This window comes from Oryctolagus cuniculus, chromosome 11 (genome assembly GCF_051225735.1).
Source record: "Oryctolagus cuniculus isolate XC-2025 breed Fujian yellow rabbit chromosome 11, ASM5122573v1, whole genome shotgun sequence".
Taxonomy (NCBI): domain Eukaryota; kingdom Metazoa; phylum Chordata; class Mammalia; order Lagomorpha; family Leporidae; genus Oryctolagus; species Oryctolagus cuniculus.
In genome coordinates, this window is record NC_142877.1 from 66,792,392 (window position 1) to 66,813,959 (window position 21,568).

Genomic DNA, 21,568 nt, shown 5'->3' on the forward strand with positions numbered 1-21,568 from the left:
ACCCCGAAACTGCCGCGAGCCGAGAGGAGGGCGGGCGGAGGCCTCTGCGGTTTCCGGGAGGCCGGGGTGGCGCCCCGCAGCCCAGCTCCGAAGGGGGCTTTCCGGGTTCCACGCGCCCGGAGGGGGCGGGCCGGGCCCCTCCCACCTGCGGCCGCGCGAGGCGGGGCCCGGCCGGGACAGCCCCCGGCAGGGCGGGGCCTCAGGAGGCGGGGCCGCGCCTGGAGCCGGGCGGGCAGGCGGCGGCGGGAGGGGCCCGGACGGCAGGCTGGCTGGTGGAGCGGCGGCCGCAGCTGCAGCAGGACGGCCCGCCGGCGGCTCGGGGCCGCGCGCCGGGAACCTCGCGGGGCGGGCGGGCGCGGCACCCGCTGCGTGGCCGCCTGCGCCCCGGGACCAGCAGCATGAGCAGCGGCTACAGCAGCCTGGAGGAGGACGCCGAGGACTTCTTTTTCACCGCCAGGACCTCCTTCTTTCGGAGAGCGCCGCAGGGCAAGCCCCGCGCGGGCCAGCAAGTGAGTGGCTTGCGCGGCGGGCGCTGCAGACGGCGCCCCCAGCTCCTACTCCACGTGTCTCCGGCGGGGCGCGCGGCGGATGCTCGCCGGGAAGGAGGGGGGGTGGCGAAGACGCGGCCCCTGCTTTGGGGGGCGCGAGGGTCTCGGGGTCATGCTGGGAGCCTGTGCTGCCTGTGGGCGTGGGTCGCCCGAGGCCGGGGCAGGATAAGGAAGCGGGCGAGGCCGAGGGCCGGCTGCTGCTGCCGCCGCCTTCCGCGCCAGATGGCCCCGCCTGGGGTTCCGAGAGCCGGGAGGGGTCCCCCTTCGCGCCCCGGCCGGGTCAGCGGTCCGGTCCCCTCGCAGAGGCTCCCTGATGGTCCGCCCCGTGGCCTGTGCCCTCCCCCCCGGGTGGCTTGGGAGAACCTTGTGGTCGCCTGAGGTGGCCGCGGTGACCTGGCCCCCGCCTCCTCCGGGTCCGGGCACGCTGGTGGGGGAGGGGGCCAGGGCCTGAGGGCGCCGGCCCGCTGTCGGTTGCGGGATTGGAGGGTGTGCGTTTCCTGTAAAGTCAAGTTTATAGGTGTCTCGACTGTTTGGCAAACAAACTGTGGCGCTAGGTAAATCGTCGAGGGCACGGGCGAAGCTTTTGGCCGGTTTCTTCCTTTTTTGGAGGAAGCGCGCCGTGGGAAGCCTGACTTGGGAAGTGAGGGGAGGGGAACTTGTGCCAGTTTGGCCGCCTTGTGCGCGGGAGGCCTTCCCTCAGCGGGGCGCTTCGGCGGGACCTGGCCAGTGTGGCGCTCCGATCCGCCTTTGCTGCTCTTGGTCGACTGGGTAGAAGCAGGAAAAATTGCTCAGGGGCCCGAGGATGAGTTTTGTGTGTGCGTGTGTGTGTGTGTGTGTATGTGTGTGTGTTTGGTGGGGGTGGAGTAGGGCGAGGGGGTGGGGGGGTAGTCCTGGCCAGACTTTTAAAAGTTTATTTAACGACTTTGTGAGGTCAGATTTCCTTCCAAGATCGGGAAGTTCTAGTCTTTGCGGCGGCTTAAGTGCCAGATCCGAAGCCGGAGGGGAGGAGAGAGGGGCTCGGGGGAGGGCCAGCGTGCAGCCGAGTGCCCTGAGTGCCCTCATTCAGCGGCGACACTTAATCCCGGGGCGCCCTTGTCGCCTGTCCCGCGTCTATTGTTCCTCCCTGGACGCTGAGTGACCTCTTTTCACTAGGGCGCGTGCTACTGACACGAGTTTGGAAGTCAGAAGTAACCCCCCCCCCTCCGCGCGCGCTCCCATCTCCTTGCGACTGCTTGGGCTTTTTCACTTTTTTTTTTTTAAACCCCCTTGGCCTCCTCTTTCTTTCCCTTCTCCGCTTGCTGTTTTCTGTTTCCACTTAGTTGCTGTGACCGTTTGACGTGTCGCAAGGAGCTGGTCGTGCCCCAGGAAACGAACTGGGTTCTTGGGTTCTCCAGGCCTGGATCCCCCCCTCCCAAGGGCTGAGAAATATTTCCGTGGCATGGCGTGAAAATCCCCTGGTGCTTTAAAAAGCAAGGACAGCATCTCCCCTAGGTTTATACACGCAAAGCGTTTCTGTATTCATACGGGGCTGCTCATTTAGTATGCAGTGTGACATGTATTGTGAAAGATTGTGCTGCAGATCAAGACAGCAAGACAGTTTATTGCTTGAAGAGCTTGATATGGGTATCCCGAGGCTTTATTGCCTGCATCTGTTCGCTGCCATAACCCGTGGGAGGTACTGAGTGAGGTGTAGGCTCCCAGGCCAGGAGGGGAAGGTGTTCTGACTCTGAACAGAACAGTGGGCGGCTTGGTTTGTTGATGGACGTGACTTTTAAATTCCTGGGAAGATTTTCAAAGTAAGGAAGTAAAATGTACGGAGCAAAGCATTTTTTTTATTATTTATTTTTATCCTTTCTTCCTTTTCCAGGAATTACAGAACACTTTACAGATTTGCTTGTCATCCTTGCCCAGGGACCATGCTAATCATCTCTGGATCATTCCTGTTTTATTTAGTGTATGCACTGCAAAGCACTCATTAACGTAGAACATTGCTATCACCTAGGGCTACATAAGCTGTTCTCATTTTATTGGTCTGATTTTTCCAAGAAGATCTAGCATACTGTGTGGTAGTGAGATTATCTTTTCTCAATAAATGCAAAGAGAGGTGTGGCTTAAGGATGTATTATTGCTGGTAGTGATTTTTTTCCCTGATGTTGTACCACTTGGTGGTTTCTAGAAGTCTTGAAAACACCCAGGGAGATCAAGGTGTTTGTGGTAAACGCAGGATGGGGAGAAGGGGTGTGTGTGTGTGTGTGTGGTAGTGGGGGAATTTCTTTCTTCTCTTGCCAGGCAAGGGAATGTAGCCCAACTGCTCTGCATCCTGCATAATAACAAAGGGGAAAAATGTTACCGTTTCTGTTTCTTGTTTTTTACCTTGTTCTCTTAACAAGAAAGAAAGGAGGAAAAGGGAACCAACACATGGCCTTGTTTTCGTGTCCTGGTCACCGCTGTGTCCCAGGGCTTGGGCTCTACCTGCCACCCAAAGGTCGCTGCATGAGTCATAATTGAATGAGCAAATGCCTTCTTGGTTGATGCTGATTGAGACTTGACTGCTTTCAAATGTATGGGATCACGTGATTTTCCGGGCTCGCTCTGGAGCATTAACCTAATGCAAGGTGAGGTTTTGAAGTGATAGCATAAAGGACCACACGGAGAGAGCAGGAGGCCTGGAAGTTAGGTTTTTCTGACTCAGATTCCAATCTTTTTTTTTTTTTAATGACCTCTCAGCTATTAAAAATCATTTAAAAGTTCCATTTTCCCTTTGCAAGTATACCCTCTCGGTATAGGAATTTCTTCGGGGTTTGCTCCCTTCCCCAGTGTATGTCATCGTTACAGTGTTTCTAATTCGTGTCTCTGGGTTTGCTCTGCTTCAAATTATCCACCTAATTGTTGATTTAAACACAGCCAGAAATGTAGATAGTTCATAATTTGCTTTTTCTGGTTTCCCAATAAAATCAAGCTGCCTATGAATACAGGACACGTTCCGATTTCCAAACAGTAGGAAGGATCTAAAGTTATTAACAGACTGTTAGGGCGTGGCTTCCCTCCCAGCTCAGGTGATCACCTGATACCTGAACCTTTGGTGGTTAATAGAATTAAGAAAATGAGAGTCAGGCGTTGTGGTGCAGAGGTAAGCTGCTCTTGTGACTCCAGCATCGCGTATTGTCCCACGTTGAGTGCTGCTTTTGCTTCTGATCCAGCTCCCTGCCAAGGCACCTGGGAAAGCAGGCCCAGCCCCAGCTGTTGTGGCCAGCTGGGGAGTGAAGCAGTGGATGGAAGATCTCTAAGAGATGGAACATCTGTCTATGTTACGCTGCCATTCAAATAAACAAATTTTAAAAAAAGTTAAAAAAAATTTTTTTAATTGAAAAGCAGAGAGGGAGAGAAGAGTTTCCATTTGCTGGTTCACTCCCTAGTTGGCTGCAGCATCAGGGTTGGGCCAAGCCAAAGGCAGGAGCTTGGAATTCCATTCAGGTCTCACTTGTGGGTGGCAGGGGCTCATGTACTTGGGCTACTTTCTGCTGCCTTCTCAGGCATACTGGCAGGGGTCTGGATTGGAAGTGGAGCAGCTGGAACTTGAACCCATGCTCATTGGGAGACCGGCATCTCAAGCAGCGATGTGCCACGATGCTGGCCCTGTAAAAATAAAGCTTTAAGAACAAAAAGAAAATGAGAGACTTTTTTGTTTTGGAAGTAGAATAGTCAAGAAGTCTTGAGCAATTTGATATTGATTTCTGACCACCTGTACTTTCTAAAAAGCTACAATGCTAAAGAATTATTTATAAAGCAAGCCTGTCGATTCCACATAGCAGGCCTCATGTTTGTCCTTTGAGTTTTCTTGTTATCATTTGATTTTTTTTAAAGATTTATTTATTGGTTTGGAAGGCAGAGTTACAAAGAGAACAAGAGATAGAGCTCTTCCATCTGCTGATTCACTCCCCAAATGGCTGCAATGGCCAAGGCTGGGTGGAAGCCAGGAGCTTCATCTGGGTCTCCCATTTGGGTGCAGGGGTCCAAGCACTTGTGCCATCTTCTGCTGCTTTTCCAGGTGCATTAGTGGGGAGCTGGATCAGAAGTAGAGCAGCCGGGATTCAAACTGCTGCCCATATGGGATGCTGGTGTCACAGGCAGTGGCTTAAACCACTGCGCTGCAATGCTTACATTCAAGTGTTTGTGTGGCTTTTGATTTGGTTGTATCTTGTTAGATTCGGCAGTAATGAACTCTACTCTCCTATAAGTGTTGGCACTGGAACTTATGGAGGCAGATTATAAGGCCATAAAGAATAGCAGTTTATTATATCAAAGATATTTTGGTGATATCAACTTTTTTTAAAGATTTATTTATTTTTTGGCCGGCGCCGTGGCTCAATAGGCTAATCCTCCGCCTTGCAGCGCCGGCACACCGGGTTCTAGTCCCGGTTGGGGCGCCGGATTCTGTCCCGGTTGCCCCTCTTCCAGGCCAGCTCTCTGCTGTGGCCAGGGAACGCAGTGGAGGATGGCCCAAGTGCTTGGGCCCTGCACCTGCATGGGAGACCAGGAGAAGCACCTGGCTCCTGCCATCGGATCAGCGCAGCACGCCGGCCGCAGCACGCCAGCCGTGGCGGCCATTGGAGGGTGAACCAACGGCAAAGGAAGACCTTTCTCTCTCTGTCTCTCTCTCTCACTGTCCACTCTGCCTGTCAAAAAAAAAAAAAAAAAAAAAAAAAAAAAGGCCAGCGCCGCGGCTCACTAGGCTAATCCTCCGCCTAGCGGCGCCGGCACACCAGATTCTAGTCCCGGTCGGGGCGCTGGATTCTGTCCCGGTTGCCCCTCTTCCAGGCCAGCTCTCTGCTGTGGCCAGGGAGTGCAGTGGAGGATGGCCCAGGTGCTTGGGCCCTGCACCCTATGGGAGACCAGGAAAAGCACCTGGCTCCTGGCTCCTGCCATTGGATCAGCGCAGCGCGCCGGCCGCAGCGCGCCAGCCGCGGCGGCCATTGGAGGGTGAACCAACGGCAAAGGAAGATCTTTCTCTCTGTCTCTCTCTCTCTCACTGTCCACTCTGCCTGTCAAAAAAAAAAAAAAAAGATTTATTTATTCGAAAGAGTTACACACACATACACACACACACACACACACTGGTTCACTCCCCCAAAGACCACAATGGCCAGAGCTGAGCTTATCCAAAGCCAGGAGCTTCTTCTGGGTCTCCTACATGGGTGCAGGGGCCCAAGGACTTGGGCCATCTTCTGCTTTCCCAGGCCATAGCAGGGAGCTGGATCCGAAGTGGTGCAGCTGGAACTGAAACCAGTGCCCATATGGGATGCCGACACTGCGGGCGGCAGCTTTATCCGCTATGCCACAGTGCCGGCTCCAATGACACAGTATTAATCCGTTGGAATTTTGTGTTTGTGTGAGCAGAACTCACAAGGGCCTATTCCTTTAACTGACTTCCCTGAGAAAATTAGTCGCCAGTCTTCTGCAACCTCATACATATGCAATCTGCTCTTCACTTCATTTCTTCTTCTGGCTAACTTGCAAGATTAGAATTATTTGGGAAGCAGTGACACAAAACATTTATGAGAAGAACGGCTAAAAATATCCAATAATGTGGTTATTCTTTTTAGATTTCCTTTGGCAGTCAGTGCCTGTCGTCCTGTTAACATTCTTTCTCTGAGAGGAGCGAGCCTGGCCGGATGCGCTCTGCTGTGGCCTGATCCCCAGCTCTTCCTTAGCCCAGAGCATCAGCCCTTACGCCCCCACCTCCCCAGCCCGTTAGCTGCCTCCTGACAAGACACCCGTTAGAGACTCATTTGTTCCAAGGCCACTGGCGAGCAGTCTCTGTTCAGAAGGAATGGTGAAAGAGAGTAGGCCCAGGATAGATGCATGCAGAGGCGCTTCTGAGACACAGCCTGGCTGGCTCATTGACTCGGCCTATGCGCATCCCCACCTCATTGGAGAGCTGCACGTGGGCTGCTTTACAGAGTTCGTGGAACATGGAGTTGAAACATGTCTATTTTGGTGCAAAATGATTGAAATCCAGGCATATTTTTTTCATTATATACATTTTCCATGAGCTCTTTGAGGACCTCACATTTGCATGGATCTAAAGTAATTTTTTTGTCCCCCCCCCCAAAAAAAAACCTTTTAAATTTATTTTCTATGACCTTTTTGAAGAACTCTTGTACATATCCTAGGAGTTTTATCCTTTTTTTTCCCTTAATGAAAATGTTATTTGAAGGCAGGGAGGGAGAAAGGGGAAGGGGAAGGGGAGAGGGAGAAACTTCTCTCCAAATGCCTGTAACAGCCAGGAGCCCCATGTGGGTGGCAGGGACTCCATGTGCATTAGAGGAAGCTGGACTTTGGAGTGGAGCTGGTTCTCTGATATGGAATGTGGGCATCTTTACTTTTTTTACTTGCTGTGCCAAATGGTGCCCCAGAAATTTTCTTTTAAACATTTTGAAATTTATTCTTAGGACTAAACAAGCATTGCCTGTTACCAGACCCCTCTGATGTGAACAGGCTTTAAATAGCAGCATGTACCTAGCACGGTGGTCATTTAGCCTTCTCTCAGCTGCCTTTCACAATCCCAGTTATTCCCCAGCTCAGAGCTGAGGTCTGGAGTTGCTGCCTGCCATCCTTCTTCATGTGTCAGCTTGATTGTCATCTTCACAGAGAATTCTTCCAGAACCACCCATCTAAAAAGGCACCCCACCCCTCTAAAAGCCCTCCTCCCCCATTCGTTCCCTTCATAGCAGTATTATAATTTTACAGTGCGTAAGTTGATTTATTTGAAAGGCAGACAAACAGAGCAAGAGATAGGTAGACAGAAAGACACACAGAGAGAAAGAGCCAGAGAGATCTTCCATCTGCTGGTTCACTGCCCAAATGCCTGTAACAGCTCAGGCTGGGCCAGGCTGAAGCCAGGAGCCAAGAATTCCTTCTGGGTCTCCCCTGTGGGTGGCAGGGACTGGAATGGTTTCCTTTTCTTTCTTAAATTTTTTTAAACATCTATTTTAATTATTTGAAAGGCAGAGTTAGGGAGAGAGAGATCTCCATCTGCTGGTTCATACCCCAGATGGCTCCAACAGCCAGGGCTGGGCCAGGCCAAAGCCAGGATCCAGGAGCTTCAACTGGGTCTCCCACATGGGTGCAGGACCCAAGGACTCGGTCATTTGCTGCTGCTTTCCCAGGTGTATTAGTCGAGAGCTAGATTGGAAATGGACTAGCTGGGATTTGAACCGATGCCTTTATGGGATACTGGCATCACAGGTGGCGGCTTATTGCGTTACGCCACAATGTGAGCCCCTTTTTTGTTTTATTTTTTTAAATATTTATTTATTTGAAAGAGTTACAGAGAGAGGTAGAGACAGAGAGAGAGGTCTTCCATCTACTGGTTCATTACCCAGATGGTTGGAGCTGAGCTGATCTGAAACCAGGAACCTCTTCTGGGTTTCCCATGTAGGTGCAGGGGCCCAAGGACCTGGGCCATCTTCTACTGCTTTCCCAGGCCATAGCAGAGAGCGAGATTGGAAGTGGAGCAGCCAGGATTTGAACTGGCACCCATATGGGATGCCAGCACTGCAGGTGGTGGCTTAACCTGCTATGCCACAGCACCAGCCTCCCCCCCCTCCCCCGCCAAGAAACCTTTTATTTAAGGAATACAAAATTCATGCATTTCATAAATACAAATTTAGGAATTTAGTGATTCTTCCCACCGTACCCTCCCTCCCACCTACGCTCCCACCCCTCTTCCTCCTCCCTCTCCTATTCCCAGTCTTATTTTTTTTTACTAAGATCTATTTTCAGTTAACCTTATACACAGAAGATTAACTCTATACTAAGAGTTCAACAAATTGTGTGAACAAAATAAACTGTTCCTTAACAATTGAGATAAGGACTGGTCAAAGTCATTGCATCTCGAAGTTGATTTCACTTTTTTTTTTTTTTAAGCATTCTTTTTTTTTTTTTTTTTTTTTTTGAGAAACTGACTTAAATTTAAAGAGCCCAAGCACTTAGACATAACTAAAAATCATGAGACACAAGAATATCCTTCACATAATACACTAAAACAAAGTAAATCTTTGAGCACAAGATTTATTATTAACTCTCAAATACAACTCTTTGAGGACAGAGGTCCTGCTTGGGAAGTTAGTGCACAGTGACTCCTGTTGTTAATTTAACAGTTAACTCTTGTGTATGAAATCAGTGATCACCCGAGGCTCTTGACATGAGCTGCCTAGGCTATGGAAGCCTTTTGAATCCACAGACTCCGTCAGTATTTAGACAAGACCATACACAAAGTGGAAGTTTGTTAGTTCTCTTTTATAAACAAATATATACCCCACCAAGTCTTCACAAGGTCTTAGAGGTTGCAGTCGTTTAAAGATGGATGGTATTGGTGGGGTCTGTTATTACTACCTCTGTATTTCCCCTTGTTTTAAGAAATCAGATCATTCATTTATTCAGTCAACAATTTATTGAATGCCAACTTTATGGCTTACACTGTTTGAGGCTCTGGGATAGAGTAGTGAACAAAATAAAGTCCCTGTTTACGTATTTATTTGAAAGGTGGAGTAACAGGGAGAGAAGAGACAGAGGCAGAGAGAGTGCATGTGTGCTATCTCCCATCTGCTCTGCAGATGCCTACACCTCCTGGGGCTGGGCCAGGCTGACGTCAGGAGCCAGCAGCACCATCCTGGTCTGTCACTGGGGGGCAAGTACACCGGCCATCCTTTGCTGCCTTTCCCAGTGCGTTAGCGGAGAGCTGGATTGGAAGTGAAGCAACCGGGACTTGAACCTGCCTTGTGATGTCACGTGGGCCTCCCAGGCAGTGGCTCAACCCGCTCTTCCACAGTTCCTGCTTCAGTAATACGTTTGTAAAGAGCTTGCGAAATAGACAAACTATCTATTTTCCTTTAAAGAGCTTGCTCCTTGTGCGTGTCTAGGGAAACTGAACTTTTTGTAGTTTTTCAGAAACACACACCTGTTCTGTAAAGTGTGGGAAAACTGTACTTTTTTTTTTTTTTAATAGATTTATTTATTTGAAAGAGAGAAAGAGACAGACAGAGGTCTTCCATCTGCTGGTTCAGTCCCCAACTGGATACTACGGCCGAAGCTACGCTGATCCAAAGCCAGGAGCCAGGAGCTTCTTCCTGGTCTCCCATGCGGGTGCAGGGGCCTAAGGACTTGGACCACCTTCCACTGCTTTCCCAGGCTGTAGCAGAGAGCTGGATTGAAAGCAGCCGGGTCTGGAACCGGTGCCCCTATGGGATGCTAGCACAGGAGGCCACGGCTTTACCTGCTATGCCACTACGCTGGCCCCAACTATACTCTATTGAGATTGAATTATATCCCTGTGAAATTGTTCCTTAATGGCCTTTGTGCTAAGATGGAGCATGTTCAGTCAGGACATGAGTGTCTTCTACATCATAAGGGATTGAACATGTGTTAAACAGAGAGTAACTGAGCAGAGCCATCCAAACTGTGGCTAATAATTAACCAAAAAATGAATGATGTTTGGTTTATTTTCCCTTTTTTCCCCCTAGCTTAGTTCTGGTTTGGCAAGTGACTAGTACAAAAGTTTTTGTTAATTTTTTAAAAAAGTCTTATTTATTTGAGAGGTGGAGTTACACACAGAGGGAGTGACAGAGAAAGGTCTTCCACCCTCTGGTTCACTCCCCAAATGGCTGCAACGGCCGGAGTTGAGCTGATCCGAAGCCAGGAGCCAGGAGCTTCTTCCAGGTCTCCTACTCAGGTGCAGGGGCCAAGGACTTGGGCCATCTTCCACTGCTTTCCCAGGCCATATCAGAGAGCTGGGTTGGAAGTGGAAGAGCTGGGACTCTAACCAGCGCCCATATGAGATGCCAGCACTGCAGGTGGTGGCTTTAGCTATGCCACAGTGCCAGCCCCCAACTTGTTAATTTTTTTTTAGCAGAGGGTCAGGTACACTGTAGGAATTTGTCAGAGCCCATAAAAAATGATTAAAATTGGAAACACACGTAAAAATGTGTTTTCCAGTTGGTTCTGAGTTAGCAGTGGCCATTCTGCAGCTGAGCAGTTTCAGTCAGTAGTCCATCCCCACCCAGAATGTGTTGAGGGCAAAATACACACTGGCTTTCAAACACCTAACTTTGGTAGAAAGAATAAAAGATACCACACTAATCGATTCGTATTTAGTACTTGCTAAACTGATCCTACTTGAGATGAATTGAGTCAAATGAAATTAATTTTGTCTGTTTTTTTTTCTTTAACATGGCTATTGGAAAACTTCAACTCATGTATGTGGCTTGCGTTCCATTTCTGTTGCACAGTGTTGCTGCTAAAGCAGAGCTAGTGCTTTGCCAGGGGTTCAAAATCCCATCCTCGGGGTGGCTGCAGCTGGGGAATGGAAGGTAGCAGCCAGGCGTGCTAGAAACATCTTTCTTTTTGAAAAAGAACTTGCCCTCTGGGAGTAGTTTCTTCTCAGCCTATCCCGTGGCAGCATTTAAAGGTTGTGAAACTTGTATGTCTGGGACTTCCCGCTTTTTTTCACGTATGAGCTAATAGGATCAAACTGTCCTAATGGCACTCTAAATGCAAGCCAGCCTTCAGTTTATATAGAGACCGGGGCTCTGTATTTCCCAGGATTAAACAGCAAGCTTAATGCACTCTTTATGGACCGTAATTGCTTACTGCTGCTGCGTGATTCAGTCAGCTAAGAATAATTTACTAATTATGTGTTGCAGCACTCAGTTCTTTTTCCAAATGCGAAACAAAGTGAGATAATTAGGGGAGGAAAAAGGATGAATTTGAGAATTAGACACCAGAAGAAGAGATTTTTTTTCCAGATCTTAAATATAACAGACTTGGAATGTAAGCCACCAAGTGTTCTCTTGAAATTAATGGAGGTTGGGCAATGTGTGCATGTGTGTGTTGCACACATGCGTGTAAGACTGGGGGGGGCGGTGCTGTGGTACAATGGGTTAAAGCTCTGACCTGCAGCACCGGCATCCCATATAGGCACCAGTTCAAGTCCCAGCTGCTCCACTTCTGATCTAGCTCTCTGCTGCAGCCTGAGAAAGCAGTAGAAGATGGCCTGAGTCCTTGGGCCCCTGAACCCATGTAAGAGACCTGGAGGAGGCTCCTGGCTTCAGTTCAGCTCAGCTCTGGCCATTGCGGTCATTTGGGGAGTGAATCAGCAGATGAAGACCTCTCTCTCTCTGGTTCTACCTCTCTCTGTAACTCTTTCAAATAAATTTAAAAAGGTGGGGGGGAGGGCAGCACTGTGGCATAGCAGGTAAGGCTGCTGCCTGTGGTGCCGGCTCCACTTCTGATCCAGCTCTCTGCTATGGCCTGGGAAAGCAGTGGAAGATTGTCCAAGTCCTTGGGCCCCCGTACCTGTGTGGGAGACCTGGAGGAGACTCTGGCTCTTGGCTTTGGATCGGCGCAGCTCTAGCCCTTGCGGCCAACTGGGGAGTAAACCAGTGGATGGAAGACCTCTCTCTCTCTGCCTCTACTTCTCTCTCAGAGTAACTCTGACTTTCGAGTAAAATAAATAAATCTTAAAAAAAAAAAAAAAAGACTGGTGAGGGTAGCTTTCTAAATTCATTTCCCAGGTGTTTATGATGTCTTCCCCACGTGCTAGGTCAGGTGCTGGGCGATGGAGTGGTGAACACAGCACAGGTAGAAACCTGCCCTCGAGTGTGGGCTATCTGAGTTTGGCTCCTCTGGATGCTTCACACAGTACTGTTTGTCTTTGGCTTAGTTACTCAGGGTTCCTCTGTGGGCTAGCACTCCTTCTGGAGGCCGAGTACCATTCCATGGTTTGTATGTATCGCTTGTTGCTTATCTGCTGGCGCTTCCACCTTTTGCCGTATGTGTACACATATCTCTTAGAGATTCTGCTTACCAATCTTTTGGCTGCGTACTGAGAAATGCTGTTGCTGGATCACAGAGTAATTCTGTTTCCAGTTTTTTCAGAAACATTATAGTGACAAACTTGAATCCTATTTAAATCTAGAATTATGAGACAACACTGCATGTTGATATCTATATAAAAATTGAGTAGGTGCTAATCTTCAAATACTGGAAATTTTGGTGTTTCTAATATTTCAGCTAAAGAACTCAGTAATAAACATCTTGGGAATGAAACCTTTTCCATTATGGATTAATTCCTAAAGGATAAATAAATAAAAATAGAACTGAACATGAGAATGTGGCCATCTTTATGGCTATAGTAAATATTACCAATGGCTGTATATTTATTTATTTTAATTTTATTTGAAAGAAATTGTTCATTCACTGGCTCATTCCCCAAATGCCTACAGTGCCCAGCATGGGCCAGGCTGAAGTCAAGAGCCAGGAACTCCACCTGGCTCACCCACATAGGTAGCAGGGACCCAAGTACTCAAGTCATTGTCTACTGCCTCCCAGGGTTCACATTAGTAGGAGGCTGCATTGCAAGCAGAGGCTGGACTGGAACCCAGGCACTGTAATAAGACACGTGAGCGTCCCATGCAGTGGCTTAACCCACTGTGTCACAACGCTCACCCCAGGGGCGCTCGCGCGCTCTCTCTCTCTCTCTCTCTATATATATATATCCTTTTATTGAGGGCTATATTTTTGATTGGCATCATTACACCCTTAGCTTTATTGGATGCATTCATTAAAATAGAAAAAACAACTTCAGTGCGTAAAGACATCTTAATTTTCATTCCTCTAATAGTGAATTAAGTATTTTTCTGTTCTTCTAAGAGGATCTTCCTCTTTCTGTGTGAGCACTCTTCATGCGTGGCCTTTGCCTGTGGGTTCTGTGAGGAAGGTGGAAATCTCGAGACAGCACTGCTCTGGAGTCCCATGCTGTTTGGCTGGGTAGATAGTTCCCTTTTTTTGTGGTCAGCTGAACTGCAGGTTTTTTTGGTGACTTTTGTTGTTTGTGCCAAAGGGACATTACATGTTCTAGTATTTTGAAATACTTCAGAATGTGTTTCAGGCTGACATCACTGAAACTCAGCAGAATACTTGTTATTCTTGTAATTACAACATAGACAAGGCATTGCTAAGAAAGCATTTCTGTGAATCAGCTGTGGAATACAGAGGGTGGGGGATTGGATGCCATGTCTTGTATTAACCAAGTGAGAAATGGTAACTAAGTTTTTTTTTTTTTTTTTTACAGATTTTTATTTATTTGAAGGGCAGTTAGAGAGAGAGAAAGATTGATCTTCTGTCCATATGTTCACTCTCCAAATGGCTGTAATGGTCTGGGCTGGGCCAGGCAGAAGCCAGGAGCTTCTTTGGGGTCTCCCACCCAGGTGCAGGGACCCAAGCACTTGGGCCATCTTCTGCTTTCCCAGGTGCATTAGAAGGGAGCTGGATGGGCAGTGGAGCAGCTGGGGCTTGAACTGGTGCCCATAGGGGATGCTGGCATCACAGGTGGAGGCTTTACCTGCTAAGTCATAATGCTGATCCCTAAGTTCCTGTTTGTGTTTGAATTTCAGTAAATTGGGACTAGTTTTCTAACCACCCTGGTAGAATTCAGAGGAATTAAAGTTATTTATAAATAGAGGAAGTAATGAAGAGAAGGGTGGTAGGACAAAGTACTAGAAACCCCGCCCAACAAAGAAAATTTCTGCTGTTTGCATATAAGCTTATTCTGTTGAAAAATTGCATTGAGAAAGGAACCTGGCACTGCCTTAAGACTCGTTGGTGACTCTAAAATTGTTATAAAATCTGTTATATTCGCATAACTTGTTAGCTCTGTTTAATTTTTTCAGAATATTTTTATTAAGTGAATCATTTTTTTTTTTAAACTTAAGAAAGTCATCTGTTCATCTATTTTTACTTGAAAAGCAGAGAGACGGAGGTCTTCCATCTGCGGGTTCACTCCCTCTGAGCCTGCAACAGCCACAGCTGGACCAGGCCGAAGCCAGGAGCTAGGAACTCAGTCCAGGCCTCCCTGTGGGTGGCTGGAATCCAGCTTCTTGAGTTGTCACTGCCCCAAGGGTCTGCATTAGCCGGCAGCAGGAGGACGGAGCTGAAGCTGGGCATCAAGCCCGCTACTCTGATTTGGGACGTGGGTGTCTTAGCCAGCATCTTAACCCCTAGCGCCTTGAAAAATCTTGCTTGGTATTTTGCCAATGAAGTTACAGAAATTTACATCTGCAAGAGCCTTTAAAAGGTCAAAGGAAAGGGAACCAGAAGGTATTTATTTTGGTGCACAGTTTTTTTGTAATATGCATTTTCTGTGAATTTTTTGAAGAATCTTTGTATGCATGGGTTTAAATATTTTTGCATCAAAATAAACTTATTTTAAACTCCATTTTCTTATGAATTTTTTGAAGTATCTTGTGTATGATACATTTCCCAAACAATAAAACAAAACACACACAAAAAAATTTTATGAAAACCAGACACAACATAGCTAAATATGTTACATAGGAGAAAAAAATGTCAATACTAAAATGAAGCTTGGCATTCCATAGTGTTTTACGATTAATATATTCCAAGGTAATTAAAATCCAATAGATTTTTTTTGGGTTTTAATTTCAGTGGCACTTTGAGATGAGAAATTAACAAGTTTATCTGTTTTGGTCATTGGCAGATGCAGGTTTCATGGGATGAGAGATTTGAATTCAGGGGCACTTACTGTAATGGGTAACTTCTCAGCTGCGGGAAAATATATATATTAAGCATTTGATGAAAGAAGCAATATTACAAGGGGGAGAAAAACAGAAGTCTTCTGTCTTCTGGTTACTCCCCAAATGACTGTAGTGGCTGGGGCTGTGCCAGGGCAAGGCCTGGAGCCTGCAGCTCCATCCGGGTCTCTCATGTGGGTGCAGCTGCCCAAGCACATGGGCTGTCTTCTGCTGCCTTCCCAGGTGCATTAGCAGAGAGCTAGGTCAGAGGCGGATCCCACTGTGCCACAAAGTGCCAGCTCCCTGTCCCCGTTTGTTTAATCGGGCTGTGGATGGCCTTGCCTGCCAGTGCTCCTGTGTGAGGAAGGTACTCTGCTTTCGGATCTTTCTGAAGTTTGAAAATTGCTCTTTTGCTCTTCTGAAGGCCAGCTTTGGTCCCGCGGGGCAGCCAGTGGCAGTGTGTTCTGTGGCTAGGTGACGTTTGATGCGTTGGCTGTCCTGTTGGTCTCTGCTAGAGGAAATTGCCCCCTGAACTGCCTGCAGCTAAGTCCTGCTGCCATTTGGTGAAGATGTGGGGGTAGGTCACATAGGGGGAAAGAGTGCCTTTCAAAAGGGCAAACTGTAGCACAAGAGCAACAATTCAGCTTCAGATCCCTCCCCACTGAGGTAGTTCTGTTGCCATTTAAACTTGACATCACATTGCATCTGGATCATTTGATTTCAACTAATGTTGGGAAAAAAGGGTGGAACTGAATTGTGTTAGAGGCTAAAATGGGATGAGTTCTTAATAGATGGATTGCAAGCAGCTATGTTGGGCAGCAGTGTTAGCTGTGTTATCGTGGACAAGTCATTACACCTGTTGCCTCTTTGCCTGGCAGCAGGGCTAACATTAATAATTGTAAGCAACTGTTATTTTTACAAGATTCTGCTACATAGGAACTATTCTTTGAGGACAGTGGGTCAAACTGGGAACAGAGATGGTAGAGAGATTTGAAATTCTTGGTTTAGCCACAGGGAAAAATGGCAGGAGGTTGGGTCTCTTTGGCTTTATTAACCAAATGAATTGATCAGGAAGGAGCTTCAGTCATCTGGAGCCTTAATCTGTTTTAATCTCCTCCCAGCCCATCAGGCCACCCTCATCACAAGTCTTCCCCAGCTTCCTTTTCCTTTCATGCAAGCTGCTGGGCTGCAGGAGAATGGGCAGCCTGGTGAAAGTGCGGTTCTTTTCCCAGGAGTTCGTGTGTAAGTTAACACCTCTGCCTTTTCTTTGAAACATCTCTCTCCCTCTCGGCTGCCTCCCACTGCAGGATTCTGGCTGCGGAGTTCTGCTTGGCTGCTGGCTTGACCGGGTGACAAATTCTGCTCCTTCCTGGGGGCTTTCCTTTTTCCTGTGCAAGGTCTCATGCTCATTGTTTAGGGTCTTAGTCACTCACTGTCTTGTTTCTGGTTTTCATGAGGGTGAATCAAATGAGGTAACAGATGCGAACCGTAGACCGTGCTGCAAACTGTAGGCCATGCTGCACAGGGGGACGCTGCTGCTGTCGCAGGAGCCAGCTCCCCAGCCCGGGGCTGTGTTGCCAGTCCCCTCCCTGCCTCCCAGCCTAGCGTCTGTCCCAGCTCTGACAGGTCTCTGAGTGGCTGCCGCCTCCACAGTTCGGAAGCAAGCTTGCAGGCGTTCCGGCAGCTGAGCAAGTCCGGTGATCTGCTTGGCCAGTTCCTGGGAGCCGGTTTAGTACTCTGAGGCCTGTGTGAGTTGTGGAATCTGGTGGGACACCTCTTCCTAGGAGTGGATGAGCTCTCCCCGTTGTGATTCCCTCCCCACCCCCATCCTACCCTTTGATTGTGAGTTTCTTGCAATAAATTGGTTGTCTGAAACTGGCTTTATATTAATTCCAAATGCCATTGTATTTTTACATTTTTTAAATTTGAGCCATGGTGTTATTGCTATATTCTTAAGTAAATGACATTATTAATTAAGTTAACTCATGGAAAGCCTGGAATTGTACCTGGCATATAAATAAGTACATGTTCAGTAGTTATTCATGAAAAACTATTTGGTAGGAGCTTTTACTAAGGCAATGTGGTTTGGTTAAAAGGCCAGGGGATCTAGAACTGGGAGATAGTTTAAACTTTGGATCTGTCATTTACCAGTTATGGTAACTTAAGCTTAATTAACTTAATTTTGAGAATATAGGAGGATTAAATGGGATAATGGGAAGTATTCCTAGATTATAAATTGTTTTATAATTAGCCGGCGCCGCAGCTCACTAGGCTAATCCTCCGCCTTGTGGCACCGGCACACCGGGTTCTAGTCCCGGTCGGGGCGCCGGATTCTGTCCCGGTTGCCCCTCTTCCAGGCCAGCTCTCTGCTGTGGCCAGGGAGTGCAGTGGAGGATGGCCCAAGTGCTTGGGCCCTGCACCCCATGGGAGACCAGGATAAGTACCTGGCTCCTGCCATCAGATCAGCGCGGTGCGCCAGCCGCGGCGGCCATTGGAGAGTGAACCAACGGCAAAGGAAGACCTTTCTTTGTCTCTCTCTCTCACTGTCCACTATGCCTGTCAAAAAAAAAAAAAAATTGTTGCATAATTGCAAATATGTTCATGGCACAAGTGTATTTAGAGACTACTATAAAATTTTTTCCTGTTACTTTTAAACTTCTCATGTAAACTGATCATAAATTCTCAGCCTACTGCATGTTATCTTCCAGGGGACACTTGATAATCAGTTGTTGAAAATGAGTTTATTCCCCCATCTTTTCCATGTGTGGTTTTATCTTCAAAGTGGTGATTGTATTTGGGGACCTGGACATTTAATATCTAAGCAACTTTATGGATTGAGTGGCATGTTCAGAAGCACAGGTTCTTGAGTGAATTTAGTGTTTGGCCCTCTAGGTTATCCTGGGTATGAGCTTTGCAAGAGTGGGTCACTGTATTTTTGTGCTAATGTGGTGCCTGGCACAGGGGACAGAGTGGTGCTTTTGATATGGTTAACTAACCACCATGATTAGACTCAGGTCAGAATTATAATCAAGAAAAAAGTTAGAGAAAGGCAGTGAAACACATATCTTTTGGTTTCAGGAGGAGTGAAAGTAACTTAAGGAGAGTTAGTTAACTATTTTGGGCTTCAGTTTCTTCTTAAAAGCCTTGTCCGGTTCTGTGATAATTTACCGTGGAGCTGAATTGCTGATTGGAGGGGAATGAACAGCAAAGCAACAAAACTTGAGAGGGATTCCATGCACAAATGTATTTGACAAACACATTACGTTGGAAACAGCCATAGCAGGTTCTGTCTGCTGGGGCAGGGAGAATGTAACAGAGTTGTTGGATCCCTGGCATTTGAGGAATGAATAGAATATGTGGAATTATTGGAAAGCAGGGGACTCATGTGATATTTCTTTTGTCCATATATAGTGCCAACCAGAATGGGTTTCATGCGAGGCAAAGAAGGGCAGGGACTCTGGATTGTTCTGCAATTCTGTGTTGCAGGAGTGATAAATACAGCGTCAAGAACCGTGTAAAAAACAGCCTGCCACATTTCTCAAGGCCAGGTCAAGAGTATCTGAGAATCCTCTGCTTACTGGGTGTGCTAGCACAGTGGGGATAGGTTAGCCACTCTGCCTCCTGGAAGCATGGGTGCCTGTGGGTTGTATAGCATTTGGGAATGAGGGTGTATGTACATGTCATTTGGAAGATTTGACTTTTTTCATTTGTCTAATGCCTCTTTTATCGACATTGGTTTGCAGAGACTTGCTAAGTAAATGTTCCTGGAAGACTTCTTAATGCATGTTAAATACCATTGTAAGATGCCAGAGTTTACTGTCTAATGTAGCAGGTTCAAACATGAGGCTTCCAAAGACTTCTGTTACCCACTTGCCCAGCCTCTCCAGTTATTGGTTCTGGAATACCCAGTTCAAGGCTCACTTCTTACTCTGATTGCTACAGCTGTATTTATTTATTTAAGATTTATTTATTTATTCGAGAGGCAAAGTTACCAACGGAGGGAGAGACAGATCTTCCATCCACTGATTCACTCCCCAAATGGCTACGACATGAGCCAGGAACTTCTTCCAGGTCTCCCATGCGGGTACAGGGTCCCGAACACTTGGGCCATCTTCCACTGCTTTCCCAGGCTATAGCAGAGAGCTGAATTGGAAGAGGAGCAGCCAGGACTAGAACCGGCACCCATATAGTATTCTGGGGCTGTAGGCTTAACCTACTACGCCACAGCGCGGCCCCTACTATAGCTGTATTTAAATATTGCCTTCATGAAGGATGAAAGAAAACTCCTACAGATTTTGCATTGTAGAGGGCATGTTGAATGACTCATGAATGTGATGTTAACTTGATTCATTCATTTTTTTTAAAGATTTATTTATTTGAAAGGGAGATTTACAGAGAGGCAGAGGCAGAGACAGAGAAGTCTTCCATCTGCTGGTTCACTTCGAAAGTGGCCACAATGGCCAGAGATGGGCCAACCTGAAGCCAGGAGCCAGCAGCCTCTTCCAGGTCTCCCACGTGGGTCCTTGGGCCCTCCTCTACTGCCTTCCCAGGCCACAGCAGAGAGCTGGATCGGAAGAGGAGCAGCTGGGACTTGAACCAGCCCCCATACGAAATGGGGGCACTGCAGGCAGCAGCTCCACCCGCCACATCACAGTGCTGCTCTCCCCACCCCCTTTTAAAGGCTTATTTTATGTATTTGAAAGAGGAGGAGAGACAGAGATCTTCATCCACTGATTCACTACCCAAGTGGCCACATGATCAGGAGGAATAATTTTTTTTCCATTTGGGCATTTTTTTGAAGAACGTTTCCTGTCATCTGTTCCTAACTTTTTATATACTTTAGGGAGTATTTCAGCAAGACCTTGTGGGAGAAAGGTATTCTTTAAAATGAGACTTTGACACATTTGGGGGATTATTGGTAAATGGGAGTGATATAACTACGACAGCAAAAGCACGAACTAGCTAAGTTCTTTCAACCTGAAGAGTCGTGGGGCCAGTATTGTGGCACAGCTGGTTGGGCCGCCACCTGCAACACTGGTTTGAGTCCTGGCTGTTACACTTCGGATCTGGCTCCCTGCTAATGCTCCTGGGAAGGCAGCGGAAGATGGCCCTAGTACTGGGACACCTGCCATCCACTTGGAACATCCTGACGAAGCTCCTAGCTTCAGCCAGGTCTAGCCTTGGCCATTTGGGGAGTGGACCAATTAATGGGAGATCTCTCAGTCTCTTTCCCTTCCTTCTTCTCTCTTCCTCTTTTCTTTCCTTCTTTCCTCCCCCTCTCCCTTTCTAAATCTGCCTTTCAAATAAATAAGTCTTAAAAAAACCTGAAGAGGCCGGCGCCGCGGCTCACTAGGCTAATCCTCCGCCTAGCGGCGCCGGCACACCGGGTTCTAGTCCCGGTCGGGGTGCCGGATTCTGTCCCGGTTGCCCCTCTTCCAGGCCAGCTCTCTGCTGTGGCCAGGGAGTGCAGTGGAGGATGGCCCAGGTGCTTGGGCCCTGCACCCCATGGGAGACCAGGAAAAGCACCTGGCTCCTGGCTCCTGCCATCGGATCAGCGCGGTGCGCCGGCCGCAGCGCGCCGGCCGCGGCGGCCATTGGAGGGTGAACCAACGGCAAAGGAAGACCTTTCTCTCTGTCTCTCTCTCTCACTGTCCACTCTGCCTGTCAAAAAAAAAAAAAAAAAAAAAAAAAAAAAAAAAATCCTGAAGAGTCTGAGTTTTCCTACTACTTTTATAACTAGAAGAAGCTTGCTTAAGTGCATAATTATGCAAAGTTTTGTTTTTAGCCATGAAAATAGAAGAATTTTTTTTCTAGAAACCCCTGTCTTTTCATGAAACGCATCCTAATATCCCTGGAGTTCTGCGGTACATTTCGAATGTGGAACGAGATGAGATGCAGAGGTGGCTGAGTTAGGTGGGTCTCGGGTTTTGTTTCATTTCAACTTGAAAGGTTAACTTATGAAAATTAGTATCATAAAAAGTGCTGGCTGTGTACTACAGTGTTAGGATTTTGTGGCAAAGCACCAAGTTCCTAGATCCTAAATGCAGCAGTTAGTAAACATTTGAAATATCTCTGAATTTACACGCCTGTGTTCCGGTCATGTAATCAGTCACTGATTTTTTTTTTTAAAACAGTTTTCAGGATCAAAAGGGAGAATGTGCACTGAACTACAGAAGTAATAGATTCTTCCATCTGTATAAGTTATATCATACACACAAAAGATACAAAGTTAAAAACCTGCTGGAAACTACTGAACTGTTGTTGGTACTACCAGAACACGTGATCCGCGCAGCTCTGTGTCTTTCTCAGTAGTGATGGCCAGCCAGTCCTCAGTGGCATTTAGTTCTTCAGTTGGAGTGAAGGCAGTGAAAGTGGGGGTACGGGTGGGTGTTTGGTGCAGTGGTTAAGATGCTGCCTGCGATGCCCCCC

At 47.5% G+C, this 21,568-nt stretch overlaps 1 protein-coding gene and 1 non-coding gene across 2 annotated transcripts in view; one reads left to right on the plus strand and one right to left on the minus strand.

Annotated features, from left to right (window-relative positions):
• The first annotated feature begins 225 nt into the window (after positions 1–225).
• RASSF3 (Ras association domain family member 3) overlaps positions 226–21,568 on the plus strand; it is a 70,920-nt gene continuing 49,577 nt past the window's right edge. Inside the window, exon 1 of the mRNA XM_051845645.3 lies at positions 226–509. Within this exon, the coding sequence (XP_051701605.2) occupies positions 399–509 (111 nt within the window). The 5' untranslated portion in view covers positions 226–398. The remainder of the gene's footprint in view (positions 510–21,568) is intronic.
• On the minus strand, positions 2,415–2,520 carry LOC127491198 (U6 spliceosomal RNA). Its single transcript, XR_007919789.1, has one exon. It is a non-coding gene; the product is annotated as a U6 spliceosomal RNA (small nuclear RNA).